The sequence below is a fragment of the Falco peregrinus genome, chromosome 5, assembly GCF_023634155.1.
Source record: "Falco peregrinus isolate bFalPer1 chromosome 5, bFalPer1.pri, whole genome shotgun sequence".
In the NCBI taxonomy this organism is placed as follows: domain Eukaryota; kingdom Metazoa; phylum Chordata; class Aves; order Falconiformes; family Falconidae; genus Falco; species Falco peregrinus.
Genome location: NC_073725.1, coordinates 46,682,596 through 46,706,062, shown reverse-complemented (window position 1 = coordinate 46,706,062; position 23,467 = coordinate 46,682,596). Strand labels below are relative to the sequence as shown.

At 39.3% G+C, this 23,467-nt stretch overlaps 2 protein-coding genes across 3 annotated transcripts in view; one reads left to right on the top strand and one right to left on the bottom strand.

The window, feature by feature from the left end:
• Positions 1–411: 411 nt before the first annotated feature.
• On the top strand, positions 412–20,258 carry MASTL (microtubule associated serine/threonine kinase like). Its single transcript, XM_027781769.2, has 12 exons — positions 412–756; positions 2,767–2,904; positions 4,345–4,484; positions 5,280–5,368; positions 6,707–6,813; positions 7,110–7,242; positions 7,835–8,007; positions 9,171–10,418; positions 12,248–12,386; positions 15,892–16,005; positions 16,090–16,191; positions 18,601–20,258. Exons 1-12 carry the CDS (start codon positions 571–573, stop codon positions 18,756–18,758), a joined length of 2,727 nt encoding a protein of 908 aa, XP_027637570.2. The 5' UTR covers positions 412–570; the 3' UTR covers positions 18,759–20,258.
• An 891-nt stretch (positions 20,259–21,149) lies between these two features.
• The window catches only part of ACBD5 (acyl-CoA binding domain containing 5), a 32,094-nt gene continuing 29,776 nt past the window's right edge, over positions 21,150–23,467 (bottom strand). Inside the window, exon 14 of one of the 2 annotated variants that reach the window (XM_055803956.1) lies at positions 21,150–23,177. In XM_055803956.1, coding sequence (XP_055659931.1) covers positions 23,165–23,177 — 13 coding nt within the window. In that variant the 3' untranslated portion in view covers positions 21,150–23,164. The remainder of the gene's footprint in view (positions 23,178–23,467) is intronic. The other variant, XM_055803957.1, reaches the window with a different exon arrangement.

Below are 23,467 nucleotides of genomic sequence, written 5' to 3'. Positions count from 1 at the left end.
ATAACCACAGCGGGGATATCTGCTGATGGAGCCGGGTAGGCTGTAACGAGGCAAGGTGGCTCAGCCGGACAGTGACCTGAACCCACCGGTGATGCTGGCACTGCCCTCGAAGGTCACGTTGCAACCAACCTTATTCAGCTTCTCGGTGTCAATAATCAACGTTCAGTTTCTGCTGGTCATCAGCAAAACCTGCCCGCGGCCTGCCCGGGGCTGCAGGGCCGAGACCGGAGGGGGGGGGGGGGGGGGGGGGGCGGCATCACGGCTCCCACCGCCGCACAAGCGGCACCAGCGGCAGGCACGCTCCGCGGGCGGCACGCCAGCGTTACCGGGACGCGCCAGCGAGGCGGCTGCCGGCAGCAGCGCCCACGGCCGTACCGGAGGGCGGGGCTGTGCACCGCTCGCCGCCTCCCCGCTCTAGCCGCCATTGCCGCCTCCTCCCGGCGGGCGCCGCGCCGCGGGTCTTGCGAGAATACCGCCCGCCTGCCGCGCGCCCGCCCGTTGGCCGGTAACGGCGCGGGGCGGGGCGGGCGCCGCTTTGAATCGGCGCGGGAGCCGGGGCTGCGGCGCGACATGGGGCCGCTGGAGCTGGTTGCCGGGGCGCAGCCGGAGGAGGCTGCTGCTGCTGTCGGCCCGAGGCGCATCGAGGTCCCCCGGCCCCCCTCCATCGAGGAGTTCACCATCGTGAAGCCCATCAGCCGCGGCGCCTTCGGGAAGGTGTACCTGGGCCGCAAGGCGGGGAGGCTCTACGCTGTCAAGGTGAGGGGCCTGCAGGCCTCGGCGCCTCTCGCTGCCCGCGGCCGCGCCGCTGCCGGCCTCCGCCTTCCCGTACCCCCGTGTGGGAGAGCCACGTCCCGCGGGGAGAGAGGCTCCCACCCGGAGGGCCCCGGCCCTGCCCGCCGGCCTGCGGGACGCTTGTCCTTACGGCTGTGTTAGCTCTCGCTTCACGCTCCTGCTCGCCTGGAGCCTTTGGTTAGCAGGCATCTGGCAACAGCAAATGCTTTTAGGAGTACATTAAGTGTACTGCCCAAAGCCCTCCAAGGCGCCACGGTGCTCTTTGTTTCGTGCTTGTAAACACTTGTTATAATTGAATGCTATATAAATGAGTAAGAACTTGTTATAATTGACACATTCAGTTGTCGTGCCACTGGGAGGGCATTCCCACGTTCATGAGTGAAAAGTCTGCCTCTGAATGGGTAAAGAAAGCAAATTTTAAAAAGGATTTTGGCTGAGTAAGCACTTAAAAACTTGCATTTTTTTATGTTGATGCATAAAAAGCTAAAAGCTAGGCTTGTCAGTAAAAACTTTACAGGTGGCTTATGCGAGCTTGGCTTTACACTAAAGGAATTACAGCTGCGTAGTACACAAAAGGAAATGTAAGAAGTCATGCAAAAGAGATGTCACTGAAGTACATATGTCTACATGATTTTATTATAAGCATTTTGAGGTGAAAGCTTTTGTGTAAATCCTTTTGTGTAAATCCCTATTGCAGTGAAGTTTAGGGATTATTATTACCTGCAACATTTCACATGCTAAATATTTGTACAGTTAAGGACACCACTTATTGAAAGTGCAGTTTTATGCATTCTGTGTATGTCTTGGAATTTTTTTGGTATCAACGCTGATAATAGTGATGGTAGGTGTGGAAACTAATCCTACAGTTTAGGTGCTGCATATAGAGTGCTTCAGTTGTGTTGCTTTAGTATGTTGTACAAGTTTACTGAAAGTATTGCGACCTAAATTTTTTTGTGTGAATCCTTTATGTTGATTGGAGCGAGAATTATGGATTATTCCAGCTACTGAATTTAAGATATGCTAAACATTTTTACGGTTAAGGTCATCACTTACATAAACAGTATCAAATTACACTTCTTATGTCTTGCTATTCTTATGTTATCCAGTTCTGTCATTGAATGATGGTGGCAGCTGTGGACTCGATTTTTTACAGTTGTGTTGCACAGAGAATGGGTAAATTAAACTTGCTTTACTATCACCATGCATATATGGACCAAAGGTGTTGAAGGTGAGCAAACTTCCAATGCTTGCCGAAATACCAATGAGCTGTGGTATTTTGCATCATCTATTCAAAATTAGTAGAGTGGGCATCAGCATATAGTGGAGTAATTCAGTACAGTAATGAGAGCCTCAGTCACAGTTAAGCTTATTATTTCTTCGCTGTGAGTGGCATGTCTTTGAGGCTTCTTCACAAGGAAGCAAATATTTGTTGGGTGCTTGATTACAGATCATAAATTTAAAATTAAGCAAAAACTCACTTGCTTTCTCTGCAAAGTTAAGAATTAGAGGCTGCAGTAGTTGCAGCCTTGTACTTGAGGATACCAAGATGGGATGGCTTACTGTTGCATTCTGTTTTCAGTCCTCAGGCTGTAATAGCTCAGTGTCTGAAGAGATGAAAACACTTGGTCAGCAAGCGTGTATCTAAGTGTTGAACACTCTCTCCTGGTTCAGAGTTTTGTACTATGGATAAGAGAATCAATCAGGGCAGCTTAATTTTATGTACAGCTTAAACATTCATTTTCCAGTGTGTACAATTGCACTAAAAATTGGTAGTGTAATTTCCATGCAGAACAACTAAAAGAAGAGCAACAAGAAAAGGTTCCCTTAACCTGTGGTTTGAAATTCTGTATATGAATTTATAGCTTTGTTGTATATGTATATGTGTATGCAAGTTTGAAGTAAAGAATTACCAGAGAACTGTGGGTTGAACAAAGAAAAGAGTGTTTATCTACTTGATTTTGTTTTGTTTTTCAGGTGATGAAAAAAGCAGACATGATCAACAAAAACATGGTTCATCAGGTCCAGGCAGAGAGAGATGCGTTGGCCCTCAGTAAAAGCCCTTTCATTGTGCACTTATACTACTCGCTTCAGTCAGCTAATAACATCTATTTAGTGAGTAAATAAATGGCTGTGCTGTTTTATGATAGCATTGAAAATAGAGTGCAGAACTGTATTCTGAAAACATATTTTTATGGTAGTGAGTGGTATTCCTTAGCCACTTACTTTCTTGTTTCTCAGAATGGTTGAACAAGTGGAATTTCTCTTCCCCTTGTACCTTTGAGATCTTTGCGCCCGTGTTCCCTTTTTCTACAGAAGAGTTTTTTCTAATAGCTAATCTGTTTGAGGCATATGTAGAAATCTTGGGGGAAACAAAACAAAACTATTCTGTTTAAGCAGAATAGAAGTGACTGAAAGATATCCCGTGGCTCACTTAAGAGACAATCTTTTTTACTTGTTGCCTGTGCTCAAGATTCGTTATGGTAGTTGGTCTAGAAAATTCATTATGGTGGTTGGCCTAGATGACAAGAAGATAACTGAGTGGCAAAACTAAGTGCTAGTCTACGTGGAGCACTATGGAAAACAGTAGGACTGGAATATAGTTTTATATACTACCTCCACACATAGGTGGTATGAATTAAGACTGTATACAAAGGGTCTAGCTTAACTTGTTTGCTTTGCTGTATGCACACTCAGTGTACAGCTCGATTAAATTCTGAGGTGAGGTTGCTATGCACTCCTACAATGCATTTTTAGTGTAAAGGAAGGCTTATTTTCCTGGAATCTCTGACGGCTGTGTGGAGTAGAGGAGTTCAGGGTGAAGGATTTGTAAAGGAGATGCTAGAGTCAATATGAGGAATAGTGTTGTACGTTGGAATCTAAGTACTGGTGAGATTTATTGACCAAAACCCCATAAACTTATTCTTGGAATTGAGGAAGGAGCATCTGAAACCCTGATGACTCTTATCTTGAATGTGTCATGCACCATAAGAACATGAGGATTGTTTTCGGATGTATTTTTTTTAAACATTCTTTTTCGTGTCTTAAATGCACAGTAGCTCTCTGTATAAATTTCTGGAAATTTGCACTTAATTCACAAGACCCAGGTCTGAATTTAATATTGTGTATAAATACTTGCAAAAAAAAGTCATTGAGATACCTGTTCTGTACATATCAAAATACCAGTGGTTATTGGCTTCAGGTCGTGAGTTTCACAGAAGTGCTTTGTAGTATTTTTTCTGTAATATAGAAATCTATCAGAAGGTAATTAGAAAGCTGGCTACAGTAGTTATTAGAGAGCTGACTACAGAAAGCAGACTAGGCCAATAATATAAGTAGGTGGTCTATGAAAAGAAAATGTTTCATGTCCTCTGTCATCTGAAGCTTTAATTATTTTACTCAAGTGAAAAGTATTGCGTGGGAAATGAAGTTCACACAAGGAAGCTTCTGTCAGCTTCTGCTCTTTGAAATTGTGTTTTCCTAGGGGTGAAAGGTATTTTATATTTTCACATTGAAACATGTTAAAATGTTAAATATCAAACTCTTCATTGGCAGGTGATGGAATACCTTATTGGTGGAGATGTCAAATCTCTTCTCCATATTTATGGATATTTTGATGAAGAAATGGCTGTTAAGTATATTTCCGAAGCAGCATTGGCTCTTGACTATCTTCACAGGCATGGGATAATCCACAGGTAAAACCTACCTTTTTTTTTTTTTTTTTTTTTTCTTCTCCTTACAGGTAACTGTTTGGTAGTTTGGGTTTTTAATTTTTTCACTCACACATAGCTGTTACTATGAAATGCTGATTGGCTACCTCACTTGCTAGAGCTTCTGGAAGGTGTTTTTGCACATGTACATTGCAGCAATGTCAAAAACCAAGACCTAAAATCAAATCTGTCCATATATGTTAGGCAGACAAGTATAGACTTTTACCCTGCTTGCATGCTCTTCCCCCAGTACAGTGGTGTATTAGCAGCTATGCTGCCTTCTAGGTCTCCTTCCTGTGGCTTTTATATCAGTTAGTTCAGGAACCCTCTGGATACTACAAGCATGCAGCTGTAGGACAAAGGGATATTGGCTACTCTAATGCTCCCCCTGTAGTGAGAGTTCTTTGCTTTATTCAGTAGTGCTACAGAGAACACAGGAAAACTTAGTAGAGGTTTGCTTGTCATGTGTAGGAGCTACACATTAGGTAAATGTGATGCTAGTAATCATGAAGAACACTCATTAAACCTGCTGAAACATGAAATATGCAGCTCTTGTGACATACTGAGTGGTTTTACAAGACATGAGATGTTTGTACAATATCTAGTGCTAGATATGTTTAATTGGTTTGGTGTATTCCTGTAATTGGTATCTTCTACTGGCCAAGAGATGTTACTGAGAAACAGCTATAATCAATGTTTTGTTTTGTTTCTGGTCAGTTAACTTTTTTTAGTACTGCTCAGTTGTCTTTTTGCTGACTGCACCTATATTCATGTCTTCAGGGACCTGAAGCCAGACAATATGCTCATTTCGAATCAGGGCCATATAAAGTTGACAGACTTTGGGCTTTCCAGAGTTACCCTGAACAGAGGTAAGAGTTGTCTGTATGCTTTTGGTTGTATTAAAATCTGTTTCTGCGTCAGTCCCATATTCTTGAATGCTTTACATCCCTGTAGAGGGCAGCTTCCAATTAAATAAGTCAAAATGTTGCACTAATATCTGATTTCTAGTAGGTAAGTACTGAATAAGGTACATGCTAGTAAAGGGTCTGCTGTATGCATTGCACTTGAGAAGCCAAAATGTTTGGGACAAGGGTGTATTAAATACAATTTTCTAGCCACTTCTCTTGAGGGGTATGGATTTAATTTTTTTCTATGAAATCCACTAAGAGAATTCAAAGGGTGAATGAATAATTCTGGCTTTTTTCGGTGTTTCTCTGGCTATTTCTGTCCTTCAGTTCATGTTTCTCTGTTCTTGTATATATTAATTTCCAATTAGAACTGGTACCTTACAGTCATTAATGTGAGGGAGAGGGAGGAGGTGGTGAATCCCCAACGGAAGATTATAAATCAGTGCTTTCAGCGTATCCACATACCATTTTCAAGTAGCAGGAAATATAGCTGAATAGTCAAATGACTGTGTGGCACATGTAATAGGCTGCAGGTCTTAAGGTGAATAGGCAGTTCCTGAACTCGTTTGTACCTCCAACCCCTTAGCAGTATCGGCCAAACGAATGCTGCACTGCATCAGACAGCTGCTGGTAGGTACATCCTTTTTAGATAGTTAAAAAAATGTAGAAATTCAGAGTTGTCTCTGGAGTTTCTGATTCATGATTTTAAGAGTATAGAGGAAAATCCGAAGTATACTGTATTTTCTATAATGTACTACTTTTAATTGGTAAGTTCTAATGAGACTGATTATTGTGTCTAGTTGAACACAATATGTAACCAATAAGCCTACTTACCTCTAGTGAGCAAAAAATGGCATCTAAGGTTAAATTTTCACCTATGAAAAATTGGTCTGTAGCTTTTTTGAGATGTCGCTGGGAGAGAAGCCAGGCTTTGAATCAAATTTACCACCTTAGCCCCCAGGCCATAGGCTGGAATCGCTACCTGAAAACCAAAGCTGGTATTAAGTTAGAAAATGTAACACTTCCAACATGCTATGCTGGAAAGAAACTGGACTTCTACAGTTTCTGTATTTATAAGCTGTAACTTTATGATGGATGTACAGGAAGAAATAGCTTGTGTTTTAATAAGAATGTATGGATGTATCTTCACTTGGGCTTGGTGGCTTCTTTTGTGTATTTGTTCAGTATGTGACTAAATTTTCCCCTTCTTGATAAGACTTAAGTAAATACCTGTAATTTTGCTTATTTAATAGCAGAAGGAAAACCTGACCTGATTAATATTTCTTTGTCTGTTCATAGAGATAAATATGATGGATATCCTTACCACACCATCAATGGCAAAGCCAAAACAAGACTACTCACGTACTCCAGGACAATTGTTGTCTCTCATCAGTTCTCTGGGTTTTGTAAGTAACCTTCACTGTCTTTGAAGTACTTAGTTCTTTGTTTACTTACTATCATAAATGTAATAATAGGAGTTATAAGGCTATTCTTGCACTCTTCTGCCAGCCTGTAGAATGATGATTTATATTTTTCCAGTACCTTGAAGTTCTGAAGTGATTACCTTGGACTGTATTTCAAACTGCTGAGTGTCAGTTGTGTTTCAGAAAATTTAGTAAATGGACATGGCTAAGCTCCAATGCAAAAGTAATAAAGAATCTCAATCCTGGATGTTTTAACTATGCTTCCTCCTGCTTGATAGTATACTCCTGTTGGAATGAAAATGCCAGGGCCTGATTCGAGTCAATCATCTGACAGTCAGTACGGAGTGGTTTCTCCCTTGCCTGTGGTCCAAAAGGAAAATACCCCTCTTTCAACTAAATTATTCAAAACATGTGAGTATACCAAGCCTTGCACTGCATAGTACTATGACTGTAAGGTTGTGGTCTTTTAATTTTATGTGAGTAGCTTGGACTCGCTTGATAAAAGGTGAGCTTCTGTCAGTGTCTTGTTGTCTACCATTTCTTCAGTAGTTAAGGTCTGACATGTCTTCACTTACACTACATATGTCATATTTTGATTTAATTTTTTTTTAATGCACAACCACTGATTTCAAAATGACCCTTTAAGATTTTATGGAATCAGTTCTTGGCATACTTTAATTGAAAATTATTTAATATAGCAATATGTGCCTTCATTTACATTGATTTATCTTGCTGTTTTCTCATTTCTAACCTGAAGTGAGAAAGAAGGCTACTATGGTGCCTTTCTTTTCACATTGCTTTTAAATGCTTGGCAGAATTTTTAAATTCTACTCCAAAAAATGAGTGAATTGACTATGCAGGAAAGATGATGAGAGATTATGATGTCATGTATAGGTTTCCATAACTTCCTTTGATGTGAAAGCTTGCTATAGTGTGAAGCTGGTTAACGTATGTTGCCTATTTGTATCAACATTTGAATTATTTATTTCTTTTTCCTCTCAAGATCTTGATACTTCTCAATTAACTCCTGTGATGCCAATGAGAAGCTTAACTCCTACTCTGCTTCAGTCAAGAAGAAGGTTTGGTACCTCCAGTGCCAGTAGTCAGTCACACCCATACCTGTCCAGTATAGACTCAGAATACTGCAGCAGCCCAAAGTGGGAGAAAGATGTAGAGGTCAGGACTGTTTCATATTCCCACTATAAATTAAAATTAGCTTGTACTTGTATATGCACTGTTGCAGATCTCTTCTACTTCCCCCAGTTACTTCAAGTGTAGAGAAGCCCTTCCTACAGGAGAAGGAGCAGGGGTTGTAATCCTTTCTGAGTAAGAGTTTTAGGTAAAACTATTATTATTTTTTTTTTCTTCAAACAAATAGTAGTTCTGTGCAACGTAACAGGTAAAGCAAATGTCATTTAGCCTGCAGCAAAGGAGTGAAAGAGAAGGCTTCTACTGGTTGGCACTGGTTAGCCCCGTTCACAAGGTGGGCAATGCTGGGAGCACTGGCTCTTTGGAAGCTGGCCTTATCACCATAGTATTACTAGCTCAGCATGCAGGCAAAATAATTTATTTTAAAGACTGAACTTGGGGAAAAAATAATAAATAAAATACATTTCAAACTTCTACTAGCTGTTAAAACCTAAAAAAGTTTAAGGTTTATATTACTGAAGGGTTTTGTATCAACTAACCTAAAATCAGTAATCATATCTGATACAAAATACTTTCTCCTATTTTAAACTGTTAATGAAATTCTGTACAAATACAGACCTAAAAGAAAATGCTGCTGTGCTATTTAGTCCCTTGCTAAGATTCCTATATAGATCACATACAAAAACAAATGTTTAAAGCAATTTATAGTTCTTCATTTTATCTGTCCATTTCCCAAGGCCTTGTTTTTAATATTGTGTTACCAAGGTAGTAGTAGTGTCAGATTTTCCTTTTGTCATCTCTGAAGTATAATATGCCACAGGGTAGTATGATGGGATTCTTTGGTTTGGGTTTCTTGGAAAGCGAGAACTTCTGTAGCTTAACTTCTTAACATAAGATCACAAATACAACTTTAATTGCTATATTTCTTTATCCTTAGGCATTTAAAAATACCACATTTTCTATTGTATTCTAGCAACCTTATTTTATGTTATTGAAGTCAAATTAACCCAACTTAGTTTTGAATTTTGATTGTATTGTGTCACACAAACTACTAGTGGTTATAAAGAATACGTAACACTTGCCCATTTACAGTTCTTCATGGAAGTGGTAATAAGGTATTTTAAAGGACACATTTTATAATACTGTAATCCTATTTTCTTGATACTCAAATTTAATCTGTCCATTTACAGCAAAGCGAAGGTGAACCATGTTCTACAACAAGCAAAACAAGTAACAGTGGATCAGCTTTCCTTTCTAATGTAGAATTACCAAATAGCAAAGGTATTAAAGTTTCAAAGAAGAAAGAGCTGGAGCCTGCCGTTTCTCCCATCAGCAGCAATGATTCTGGCAGTAGGCAGAAGCTGGGAAGTGAATGTTCTGATATAACAGATACTCCTGTGACCACACTGGATGTGAAAGGCATAGTCAGAAAATGTCTTTCTGAAAATAAGATTTGGGAAGAAAAAGCCTTCGTAAGTAAAAGAGAGCTGACTAATGAAACGGCGGAAATTTCTAATCGACAGCAGTCACTTTCAAGGCAGAATGAGCCTGTCAAGCTTATCAAAGAGGAAGAAATTTTTGAAAAGCCAGGTATAAAAAGAAGCTTTGAATTAGTTGACACTAGTCCTTGTCAGGAGGTTAACTATGTTAAAAAAAGCAATGCAGAGTACAAACGTGGCTGTCGGATCTCAGAATTTCCAGCAAACAGAAGGACAGGTTTGACAACAGAAATTCAATCCTTAATGCTTTGTGATGATGGATGCCTACGTGACACCTGCAAAAGCAATGAAAAAGTTAAGAGTTTTATTGGTAACCAGCAAGCAGTAGAAAGATCACTTACTCCAGTTATAGCCAAAAATCTTATGTGTGATCTGGATGCAGACTGTTATGAAAAGGGTGATAAAGAGGAGTATATGAACTCAAGTTCTATAGGCACTGATAATGAAAATCCTTTAGGAATCCTCCGTGCAGACTTGGACTCATCATTTCCTGAAACTGCTGTTACAGAACGCCATTTAGAAAAGCAGCTTTTGGATTTGGACAAAAGTGTTAAAGACCTCTCCTTTGAGGAACCAAAACCAGAAGGCATGGCAATAACATCACCGGAGTCCCGAGATGCCTCACAAAATGAAAAGGAAGCACACACTGTCCAGGACTGCAAGCTGTTACATCATGGAACAGATAATGACCAAAAGCACATGAAAGAAACTTCCTTCGACATGGTGTCTTCTTCAGAAAAGATGACAGAAGCACTGAATCTCTTAAAAAAAAATGCTGTTGTTTTTCGAAGTTATAATAGTCCAATTAATACATCCAATGTATCTGAGCCATGTAGCATGGCTTCCTTGGATATAATGGATCTTTCACCCGCTTGTAGCGGCTCTTACCCAACAGCTATTACTCCATTACAAAGAGGAAGACTGTATAGGGCCTATCAGGTATGTGAAGAGACATTGTGGAAAGTTTGTGCATGCATTAGACATTAGTGATCTGAAATTTTCAGTTATAATTTAGGGAAAATTGAAGTAATTTTAGGTAGTCAGTCAAAGTGACCTTTGCTGGCAGGCTTTCACTTACAGCATGTGTGTGGCCAAAATTATAATTTCTGTAAGAGCTTAGAAATAACTGTTTGTCCACTGTGCTGCCTCTGGCTCAACATGCATTGTCTGTCCACACCTCTGACAAATCCTTTGCTATTACAATGAACTGGCAAAGAAAGCCTGTGCTATTTTGTCTCATCCTACTTTTAGTGTGATGTCGTATTTCCTCTAAGTAACTGCAGGTTTCCTGATGTAATGTGAAGTCTTCAGTTGTTTTTTCTTATCCTGCATCCTTCCCAAGACAGTCTGCAAATGCTGTTCAGCTGCTAGTAACTGCTTTTGTGCCTGCTATTTTCTTTTTTATCCTGGTAAAGGTGATGGTGTAGTGTGTACTGTCAAGTACCATTTACAAGCATGTTACCGTGATTGATGTAAAGAGTAATAATAGCTGCTTGCAAGTTAAGAAGTTTTTGCTTTGACCTTTTTAATCCCTCTGATAGTAACTAAAAATCTCACTGTTCCAAAATAGTCCCAATGTAAGAAAAGTGAAAGTATACGTTTCAATCAGTGTTTCATGTTTTGTTTTGGCATAGCTTTTCTAAGTCCTTCATCCAGTTGCTTAGGTACCAGTTGCAGGACTTAAAGCTTTCTGACAACTGGCAGTGTGTTGAATGATTTCGTGTACCAAAAGGGGACATTGAAAATGTTGTTTTGGGGAAAGCCTTTTTTCCTGATGTCTCTGTCAGAATTGCTAGGTTTTTTTCATCTAAGTTTAATTGCTGATGAAACTTAGCTTGTATTCAGCTGAAATGGAGTCAGAGTAGCATGCACCTCATCTCATGAGAAATAAATGACGGATCGCATTATATGTTTTTATAACTTAGATTTGAACAGGAGGATACATTTTTTATATACTGTTGCGATTCTTTTTAAAATCACATCACTGCGACCTCACTACCTGTTTTCTATTTTAATAGTGGGTTCCGTGGCCTTTATGGCATAATCATCATGAATTGACCTCTGCTCTACTGCAGATGAAGTTGGAAACAAAATTATATCAGATATATGAGAATTAAGGGTATATTGAAAAATAAAAAATGAGAGTCTCTGCAAGGTAATTTAGTAGTATCTCTAGGTCACAACAGGAAATCTTTCATTGCAGTCAGCCTGTTAGCTATGAGAATTTATTGATCTCTTTGCAAGCCTGCATATTTATCTTCAAATAATGCCCCAAATTACTTTCAGATTTGTGTAGCTGTAACAGTCACTAAGTCTAACCTGAGCAGAACTTCATCTGCAGGCATTATGTAATCCATAGGATACAGGTTAAACAATAAAGGGCTCATTTAAAATATTTTGAGTACATCTGGTATGCAATATGTGAGAAAATCCAGGATTCTCCTTTTTCTTTTACAGATATTTGACATATGCTTGCTTTTCATTGTCTAATATTAAGAATTTGGTGCTAAAATTGAAGGCTATTTTGACATTGTATTTAGTAGGCTATCTTTTTCAGATTTGAATGTGAAAGAGGAGTTTAAGATTGGCTGGATTTGGGCTTGGTTTGGATTTGGTTTTGTTTTTTGTGGGTTTAATACTGGAGGAAGAACTTGGGGAAAAGTTTCATGAAAGTAGGTATCAACTTTTAATGCTTCAGGATGGTTGAGATAAAGAAATGGAAGTGCTGGTTTTGTTTGACACCCAAAATCTTTGCTGCTTCTTTTGAGACTCCTCGTCAGGGAGATGCTGACACACCATACAGGACTCCAAAGAGTGTCAGAAGAGGAGCTGCCCCAGTGGAAGGTGAACGCATCCTAGGGACCCCAGACTACTTGGCACCTGAGCTGCTTTTGACAAAGCCTCATGGTAAGACAGGCAAACCCTGAAGTCTGTAAATACTTGAAAGGTGACATATTTATATTCCTGAAGGGTTTTGAGCTCTACAGACATTTAAGTAAAATGAAAATGAATTATTTAAAAACACTTAGCACTTAGCTTTTGCCAACACGGATGGCTGTGTTTGCTTCAGCTGCTCTTTCCATTTACTTTTTTCATATGACTGAAGGTTTTGACTGTCTAGCATAGTCTTGCCTGCTGCTAATCTAATGCATTGGAAGCTGTGCTTAGGTAGCCTGATACTTGTATGTGGGTTAGGAATCGCAACTCTGTCATCCTGAGTGTCCTTAAAGATTCTTTAGGGTCAGGGGAACTTAGTGATGTTTAGTACCAAAGGATTAAGCCTCCAATTACTCTTAGAATGCATTCCATGTTTATTGATATCAGTGTTATGTGCATCCAGGTAAGTTTATAAAGCTGCATTAAAATCAGTTACTGAGTTGTGACCTCATGAAACACTTAACATTTCTGGCAGGATCTTCCATATAAGTGGACAGTAGTAGCAATCAAGTACACTCTTTTTCTTCAAAGTAATATAATAAAATGGCACAACTTTGAAGTGCATGAATTTCTTGGGCTCAAAACTTGAGCACTGAGATAACATAAAGTCTGAAATTTTCCTGCTGACTTTAAGAACCATTAACAAAAAATAAATGCAGTGTATCCCTGATACCTTTGTTGTATTTATAATTATCTTGTATTTCCATCTTAAAAGTATACTTCTATTTTCTAGAGCTAATAGTCTTGGGAAAACTGAGATATGAGAGCTTCATTGAGAAACGGTGATTGCTTATCTGTGGAACAGTAACATGCTACTGTATGCAGCCAATATACATTAACTAAAACTGCATGAAGGAGATTTCACCATTTGTCCTGGTTTCAGCTGGGATGGACTTAATTTTCTTCTTAGGAGCTAGTGCAGTGCTGTGTTTTGGCTTTGATGTGAGACTTCTCAGTTCCTCAGGCCTTGCCAGCAAAAAGGCCGGGGGGGGTGTGGGTACAAGGAATGGGGAGGGGTGACAGCCAGGTCTGCTGACCAGAGCTAGCTGAAGAGGTGTTCCGTACCATGGGATGCTGTGCCTGGTGTATACACCTGGGGGTTGGTTGGGGCGGGCAGGTCATTGGTTGGGGACTGGCTGGGCATCAGGTCAGCAGGTCGTGAGTAGTTGTGCACCACGTGTTTTTTTTCCTTTCCCTCTGGATTTTAATTTTTCCCTTCCCCTTTTCATTATAACTGTTACTGCCATCGTTGTTGTTCTTTCATTTTTATTCTATTTCAACTATTAAATTGTTCTTATCTCAACCCTTGAGTTTTACATTCTTTTCCAACTCTCTTCCCTGTCCCTTGGGGTGAGTGGGGAGTAAGCAAGCACTGCATGGTACCAGCTAGGGTTAAACCACAACGCTATTTCACTGTAATGACTAAACGTATGTAGGTTGGCGCTTCTATTTAGGAATCCCGTTTTTTTTGGGAGGCATTAGAACTGGTTAATAGTTTGGAGACGTCAGCAATGCTATTTAAACGACGTGAAACTTGGTTGCAAGGTGGCTTCTGTGCAACTGAGTGTTTTCAGGACTCCATTGATAACTTGCAAAGAGTCTGGGTTTTACATCAATAAATTACAAATTTCCCATTACCTTCAGTGAAGCCAGGGTTTTCTGGCTTTGGAACTCAAAACTTTCCCTTGATAAATATTTCTGAATTGCTTATAAATGTAGTTGTAATCCTAAACTATAATCACGTTACAGAAATATTTTATTTCTATTTCTATCTTAGATTTAACATTGTCATCTTTCCTTATTGTTAACTACCTTAAGAAAAAAAAATAGGCATTCCTGTGCCTCAGGGAATCATAGTTGGTATTTGATGTTTGTATTTGTTAGGGGGTTTTGCTGTAATTGTAATGTTCTTGCTTCGTTGCTTTTTTAGATGCAGGGACTGTGATCTCAGAGTTTGCTATATACTATGTAGAAATTGAATATTCAGCATAACTGTGAACAATCCAAGTATAACTAGATCACAATTTCCAAGAAAACTCTGGATGAACAACGTTTCTATATGTAAAGATATGTCCCATATGCACTCTGTATAAGAATGTGTGATGCTTCCGCGAAAGATTCAGGATAAATAAGTATCACTATGAGTAGGCTGTCAGAAATCACACGTGTAAGCCTACTTCAGGAGTGAAGTCAGATTCTTAAAGACATTGTGTAACAGGAAACAAACCAGAGAGACTTTTTCTCATTGCTTCCTTTTACTTTATGCAGCCAGTTTGATTTACTTTGTGTATGGGTGAAAAAGGCTCGGATGCTCAAGACCTGATACTTCTGTTTCTTGCTTCATATATTGATAGACATGATCTAGCAGGTGTATAGTAGGAGTTAATCTATAGTTAAATGAGATGGGGAAAAAATGCTGCTGAAACCTGTGTGTCTACATTGTTCAGAGCTGTGATCTTATTAGACTTTGACTGAAGCTGGGAATATTTTATCTGAATGTCCAAGTACCTTTAACAACTTTGATATGCTTAGCTTGGAGGGGTGCTCATGTTAAAAGCTGCTAGAAGTGCATTACATTACTAGTTATGCATTTCAGTTTTCAGCATCTCTAAACTAAGTCAATAGTCCTTTGGAAATGACTCACAACACTAGTTTTCTGACCTTGGCGGTGTCTTTTTTTTTTTTTTTTTTAATGCCAAAAAAGCCAAGGAAAATGACACAGTCTTCTGAAGATTTTTTTTTTTTTCCCATCATGTGGCATCTATTCTTTATATAGTGGAGTAGGCATGGCCTGAAGATGCAGAAAGCTTAGAATGCATGCAGTGGTGTCTGCTTACTTGTTTTTTAGTGGGTGAATGAGATGGGTTTGGTGAAAAAAAAACTTCTGGAATGTGGAAAACCAAAATTATTTAATAACAAAGGAGAGATAGGTAGTAACTACATGTTACCCTAATCAACTTTAGCATAAAGAAAAGTAACTCCAGCTTCTTGTGTGCTGGCTCATCTCTGCAAGCTGTTATCAGTATTTTGACATAAATTTAGACAAATGAAGTTCAATAGTTTAATTCCTAGAGTCTTCTCAAGGAACCAAGACAAGGATGCAGGTTACAACATGGAGCACTCATCAAGGCTCTAGAGCAGTTGCTTAACAACTGTTTCTTACCATAAAACAACCTCTTGGAGAAGTTAGCTCCTGGATTCTCTGTGATGGGAGTTGATAATTAAATTGTTCTTAAGGGACCTCTTGGTTTTATTAGTAAACCCTAGTATTACCTGTAATAAATTAAGGAGCAGACTGGCTTTTAAAAGCTCTTTAATATAGTTTTAATCCTCTGCATGATTATTAAGTACAACTTACTTTGTCTCTTCCTTCACTACCAAGAAATTTTGCAGGATTTAAACACTCTTCAGTTTCTGCCGTGGCTTATCTTCAACTGTTTGCAAATAACAGTGATGGCTGGATTTCTCTTAACAGGTTCTGCTGTAGACTGGTGGGCCCTTGGAGTTTGCCTGTTTGAGTTTCTAACTGGAATTCCACCTTTTAACGATGAAACACCAGCACAAGTCTTCCAAAATATTTTGAAAAGAGGTAATCTGTTTCAGTAATTGGGGAAACTGTATTTCCAACATTTGTTTTATGGTCTGAGTTACCAACTCATCTGCATCTTTGTAGATATTCCCTGGCCTGAGGGTGAAGAGAAGCTGTCTGATAATGCCCAAAATGCGATAGATATCCTTCTAACAATTGACAGTACTAAGAGAGCTGGACTGAAGGGTTAGTATTAAAATTGTGTTCTTTGCAGCTAATTAAAAATTTTGAAGTGGTGATGTCCTTCTCTGGAAACTTAGACTAATAAACTTTAATGCCTATTTAGGTTTCCATGTATAGTGCCAGAATGCTTCAGAAGTTGTAGTATTTTCTGTATTTCTTGTGGGGTTTTGCCTTCTTGAATGAGGAAACTTTGGGGTTTTTTGAATTGAACTAGCTGTTTTGCTTTAATGTTGTTTTGCTATGGATGTTTAGTGTTTGACATCTGACATACCAAAGTTTAGTCTTATTTAACTTAGTAACAGGTGTTTGGGGTTTTTCACCTAGCTGATCTCAGGAACCTTGATTAAAAGTCTATAGTTTGGGAGAGAAGCCTCCAAAAGTTAATGCAAAGGAGCTTTTTTTTTTTTTTTTTTAGGAATCAGCTTGTCTTTACTGAATATATAGGGGAACACATGTTGGACAATATATACTATACAAAGTCTGTTTCCTTGTAGAAGGACTTAAAACATCTGCTGTTGTAACAGTGACTATATTTTTATTTAAAAAAATGATAATATGTAGGAAGCTTAGAGTAAGCTGTTCTGGAAAAAGGAAGAAATCTTATGAGAACTACCCAAGAAATCACTAAAGAGGGAAGTTGTAATGGAAATACTTACTCATAAAGAGACTAAAGGCTAGAAGCTGAAACCAGGCCAAGTCAAATTAGAGAAGACACATAGTTAGAAATGAAAATCCTGATGTCAACAGCGAATTTTGTAGCTCTTTAACTAAAATACCTTTGAATTAAGACATTAGATGCTTTTTGGGAGACATTAAACACGTTATTTTCTTTATTTCTGGATATTAGGGTGAAATCTAATTGCCTGTCATGCACAGAATTTTAAACTAGATGATGTGATATAGATTCTTCCAATCTGAAGTTCTTGGAAATTCATTCTTTGTCAGGACCTTTAACCATATCTGCTATCTTTACCCAACTGGAGTTTGGACGAGTAGGTTTCAGGACAGCCATTAAGTTTTCCTCATTGTAATTGAGTATCCATCACTGTTTATCATCATCTCCCCACCCCACCCCCCCACCCCCCCGCCCAAAACACACGCTCTACTCTTTCTCCAGCATGAAGCCTAACTTACTGAGAAATCCCAGTTATGTCGTGTCCTAGTACTGCACTTCTGAGTTCAGGCCTTCCAGATAAGAGCAGCATGTGGCAGAGAACACTGGTAGCCAGTACTTGGGTTTGGTTTTTATCCCCCTCTTCAGCGATGCGGGCAGGAGCTGACTGCCAGCTACAGCACATGTTAATACTTATTGGGAAAGGACAATGAAGTCTGCTAACCTGTTCAGCTGAACGCACCTTTCCCTACATGAGAACTTCTAAGAGCAGAACTACGTAACAGTGGATCTGTGTGGTGTCCTGCTGAAGCTGCTAGGAGTTAGGCTCTCTGATTTGTTTATTGCCTTTCGTCTAAAATAAAACACCACCGAACTGAAGTTTATTTGATCAGGAAATGTAGAAATAATAAATGTTACTATCTTACCGTGCACCAGTTAAAAGCCTGTGGTATGTGCTTAGAATTAAAATTTGTAGTGCATGTTTGGCTTGGTCAGACTCCTACCTCCTAAATGTGATTTTTGTTTTGTTTTTTTACCTGTCCTATTTTTGCTACTTGCTTTTGATTTTCTGTGTGTGTGGTGCAGCTGATAAACACATGAGTTTGTATCCCACTCAGCTGAAAAGGTGCTCTCTTGGAATGACTCCACTTTGATCAGGGCGTGGTGTTTCCATGTTATACAGAAGTGTCAGATCCTGTGCGCCAGAAAGATGCCTTCTGGTCAGAGTGGACAGGGCAGGGGATCTCTCCTTGAGTCAGGAAGTCTTGCAGCCTGGTTACTTACCCCACCTTCAGGCTGGGAAAGAAGAATCTGGTGGTCTGTGGTAACTACATCATAAGGGTGTTTAGACTTCCATCTCTGGTGGTAGGCCAAAGGGGACTGTGCAAAGCAGAGGGCAACTGCTCCATGAGCTAGTAAAAGGCAGGTGGCCTGGAGTGGAGAAGGGTGGGAGTGACTCTGATGTCTCTTCAGCACAGAACTTTGGCAAAATTAGAAGTGGACTGTGAAGTGATGCTTAAAATTCCTCTGGCGCTCTATCATGAGAAATGCCCCTAGGGGACCTGTGATCCAGTACGTGTGCTGTGTGGAATAGGTTCTCCAGCTAGGGGAGGACTGTTGGTGTGACAACAGTTTGATCCCCCTGAGGCTGGTGGTAATCAAAACCCAGCTGCAGTTTGCACTCTTGTGAATTTCCAGAAGAGCAACACCGAGCCAATCTACAGACAGTTAGGTATCAAGGGAACTATAGGGCTTGGATGAGAGAAAGCTTGTAATGTTTATATGAACTTCTGTTTCAGAACTGAAACATCATCCCCTCTTTCATGGTGTGGACTGGGACAATCTACAGAATCAAACTATGCCATTCATACCTCAGCCAGATGATGAAACCGATACCTCTTACTTTGAAGCTAGGAATAATGCTCAGCACCTGACTGTGTCTGCATTTAGCTTATAGCATCAAGATGTCAACTTTCTTCATGTTTTTGCACACTTACAGCTTCTCCTGTAACACTTCCTTGGTAAATTTAGAGTGTGTTTTAAGCTATCAGTTTTTATTATTGTATCCTTTTATTCTGAAGTGAAACTACTGTATGAAACTTGGCTGGTATCAAGTGCTTTCATGTTACTTTTTACCTTATTGCACCTTACTAAGAGGCCAGAGCGTTGTATTTCTTAGAGCTAGTAACGCTTGGCAATGATGGGGTTTTTTTTTAATAGCAATGAGTAACTCCAGTTAGGTGGCATGAAGTAGTTTCCCGGTTAAACGTAACAGGGAAAGGACATAAATGCATGCTAATTGTATCTAATTATCAACTTACCTGTTGGTGGTTCAGTGTGATGGCAGTCTTGTTTGGGAGTAGTCCTTTCTGACCAGTTTGAATATGTATCTACTGTGCAAAACTGACGTTTCTATTAGAGGTGGAAAACTGAAAATTTAATGCAGCATTGAAATGCCTTACTTCTTACTGTTTTTTTTCTTAGAGAAATGTCAAACCTTCTCTTAAAAACATTATTCTAAAAGAAAACTGTGGTGGTTCTACCATAGTTTTGTAATGCAATACAACATCATAAATTCTGTAGAATAAATAGGCCAACTGACAAAGCAGAATGTTTAATGTAAACACAGCAGTATAGTGATAAATTCTGCACAGTTAGCACTGAAGACTTGCAATACCCCATACTCTTGAATGTACTTGCATTTATCCTGCTCATATCAAATATGGAGTTAAATTTCACATGCATGTTGTTGGGGTCTGTGGTGTGGTTTTGTTTGTTGTGGGGTTTGGGGTTTTTTGTGTGTTTTGTGAATAAATCTAAGATTCACCTTTTTCAATGTGGAATTCCTTGTCAACTCTTAATCCCCTTGGCTTTGCCCCACTTACTGCTTGACTTCAAATACAACAGGCAAAAGCACAAAAAGCTACAATGTAGTAGCTGAAAGATTTAAAGTTTCTTCTCATTACTGATCAACTACAAGTATCTGTGTAAGTTGGCAAAAGTTTCTGACCCTTAGAAGCTTTGGAATACCACTCGGCAAGTCCTTTCGCTGTTACATGGTGTTTCTTGAAGGCCTAACCTTGCTTTGCTGTGCGTAACCTACGTATAAACCCTGTAGCTTCCAGGTTATCTTGGGAGACAGCTCATCTGCTGTTAGCTGGACAGGAGTGTGCTAAAAACTATAGAAGTGAGTAACTACCCACTTACACAGAAACAGCAGTCTTGGACAGTTACCGCTAACTTGCTGTTAGGTGCACCTACACGCTGTGCAATGTTTGGAGGCTGAAACTTTGAAATGCTGCTGTGTGTTCTTGAGCTTGTAGGTTCCAGTTTCAGCATGACCAGGTTTACTAATGGTTACTCTTATGGCAAAATGTATTCTTTTCCTCTCTACTACACTCTCAAAAAACTTACTTTGCACACTTTTGGGTAAATACATAAAATACTGTGGTCTTGCTGTTGTTTGCTTCTTTATTTGTTTTGTCTGATACTTTTTGACCCTGCTGGGGGCAGGAGGTGGGTTTTTTTACACAAAGAAACTGACTGTTTCCCCCTACCCCAGCAAAGGCAGTGATCAGAAATAGGGAAATGCCTCATCTAATACAGGTGTGTCTGCCCTTCAGTTCATAACTTGCCACCTGAAATCCCTCCTGAAATCTTTATTACAAGCTATGTTTCTGTACCTAATTGCAGCAGAGCAAAGAGTCCTTCGATGGTCTGTAACTCCCGCTGGGAGTCTGCTCTGCTGTGGTAACCAGAACAAGGCAAGTGGCTCCACCTCCGTCAGCACATACTGTTGTTGCTACAGTGTGCAGAGCAGGAGAGAAACAGGACCCTGAGCACGTGGAAATCTTCCCTACGCCTTCATCCGGAGCAACCCTAAGCTTTTCAGCTGGAGCTGGATTCACAGCAGGAAACGAGCCAGATAGTTGCTTCACAAGTGAAATTCTGAGCTGGGTTTACATCTCCCCAGTGTTAGGCAACACAGGTTTGAGTGCCAGCTGGAACACCCCACCCCACGTCTAAGCTCCAGTGAGCTGCTTCGGCCACTTTCTCCAAGTTAAAGCTGTCTCTCTGTACCTGGGCAAATCATAAAGAAAATCTTTTTCCTTAACTTAAGATGAAACACCAGCTACCTGGAAATCTGTTCAGGTTACAGGGAGTTTGAGATACTCCTAGTAGCTGAGGCCCGGTTGTGAGGTACAAGTAAATGGTTATAAAAGTGACTTGTATTACAATTTCTGAGACTGCTGCTTCACCATGTAACCAGCAGCCTCTTCTGTACAGCCAAAGCATCCAATGTACAGCATTTATTACACATTAAGAAAGTCCAAGATAAAATATGAAATAGTAAGGGACTGATTTATTGAAACATGAATAAATAACAAGGATAGCACGTGCCTACAGTTATTTCAGTAGGAAGTTAACAGGCAAGTACCTTGGAGAATGTCCATACCATCTCTAAAAGCTAGACACCTACGTGTAACATGGCTATGGCCCGGGGCAGGAGGCACTCCAGGGTGCTTCATCCGATCGGAAGACATGCTGCTGCAGGAGCTTGCTCTTTTTTTTTTTTTAGTGACCTTCAAGCTAGAGTATCCTTCCTGTATAATCATTTTTATCATTTTATGAGAAGTCGTCACTCACTCTAGAACTTCAAGCTACAGGTACCATGGCTTCAGGTCACAGTGCAACTTCCCTTCCAGCATAAGCTTTGTTCAAACCTGAGTTGTCAGTACATCTCATGCCCAAACTGATCTCTGGCACATGAAACCATCTGACTGTTACAGCAGTCTTCAAAGAGGTTCTGACCATTTTATTTTTTAATTCAGCCTTACAACAAGAAAATCAGGAGTAGGAAAAGTAACTCTTAAAAAAACCCACACTTGACTAAAAACAAGATTAAAATTGCTCTGGCAAAACAAACATTAAATTCTGTGATTACGTACTGTGATACAGTATAGCTTGTATGAAAAATCTTTTCCAAACTGGAGAAGATTTTTTTAGGAAGGATGAAAAATAACTTTCCTGAAAAATTTGTAATATGTAGTCCAGCTGGAGGATGAAAGCACATCAGGAATATGGTGAAATTTCTGAAGATTCAGATCTTAAACACAGGGTTTTGTTATGATACAGTTCTTCATAGCAAATGCATGTCTTAGTGTTTTGTCAAATCGAATTTTAGTACGTTCCCAGAGATTTAGACAATATATTGAATTTTTTAAAATAAAGCATAAAGCATGCTTTAATCAAGCAAACTTCACAAGGTTGTAATTCTGTTTGCATACTGGTTAATAAATAGTTCATGAAAAGGGGGGTGGGGGTGTGTGAAATCAGCACCAAAATTAGCTGAAAAGTTTTGTTTTGAAAGGAAGTAGAAGGGTAAGAGAAAGCAATACCAGAACTGGTATTTTCTGTGATATGACTTGGGAAAAGTCCACAACGGATTAGGGCTAGATTAAATCTGATTTTAATTTGACATAAACTGACAACAGAAAACTTACAGTGCACTAAGCTTTTTCAGCTCTTAAGAGATATAATTACAGAGATAGCTTTCATCTCATTTTCCAGCACCTTGTGCCTAAACTACATATTTCAGTTAAAAAAAGTTGTTGTCAACAAGTACACAGTTACCAAAGTTAAAAATATAAGGTGCAGCCTCTTTAGATGGATCCCTTGTACCACACAGTTTCCAAACTTGTATTTGAACAGTCCCTGTTATTAATGGCTCTAACTTTCAAGACACATAAATTCCCAAATCTCCTTTACAATCTGAAAAGGATAAGTGATGGATTCAATTTCATTTCTGACCAGTTCACGTGGAAATTTGCCTCACACTGGTTTAGCAGCAAAGGTAACTAGTTGAATTCCTCAGAGCTGTATCATATTTTCCCAACAGCTGACAATGTATTTGATTCATACTTTACTAGTGCTTTCATTTGATAATATGTAAACCTGTGGAAAAACAGGCAGGGATGCTGTGATTATAAAATTATTTCTACATTAAAGTGACAGTTTTACATCTTTCTCACTTATTCTTTTACAAAGATTTTACTTTCTTCATCATCTAACATCAGCAAGACCAGTAATTACTGAAGGCCCATCTGCAAGCATGTTCCAAAATAATTAATGTTCATATGGTTTTGAGGATGGAATTGTTGGGATTTATTTGTAACCTAGGAGCCGTGAATCATTCAAGTTTCAATAATGTTAATCCTTAAATGTTTAGCTCAAAGGTAGTACAAAATGTTACTATAACAGAAAGAACATCATCCCAGATTCTGAGATTCTATAAGAATTCAGAATTCCTTCGCTTTCCAGTGCTATCTTCTGCTAGAAGTCTTCAAGCAAAGTCATGAATTCTCAGTTCAGTTTTCTAGAAAAAGAACCAAATAAATAAATGTACCTTCACATATGAGATGTTTTTTGTCTAAATAAAAAAAAAATCAATTAAGGTTACATGTAAATGATTTCCAATCAATGAAAATACAACACTGCTTCAAGATACCTGACATTTGCCCTCAAGTTATAAAACAATCTGCAAGTTTACAAAACTGGCACAATTTACAATGAGAAGTACAGAGCATCACTAAGAGTTCTGAGCTGCAGATTAAATTCCTCAGAACAGTCCCCGACCACATCAGTCAGTGGTTTGCTAGCCTACAG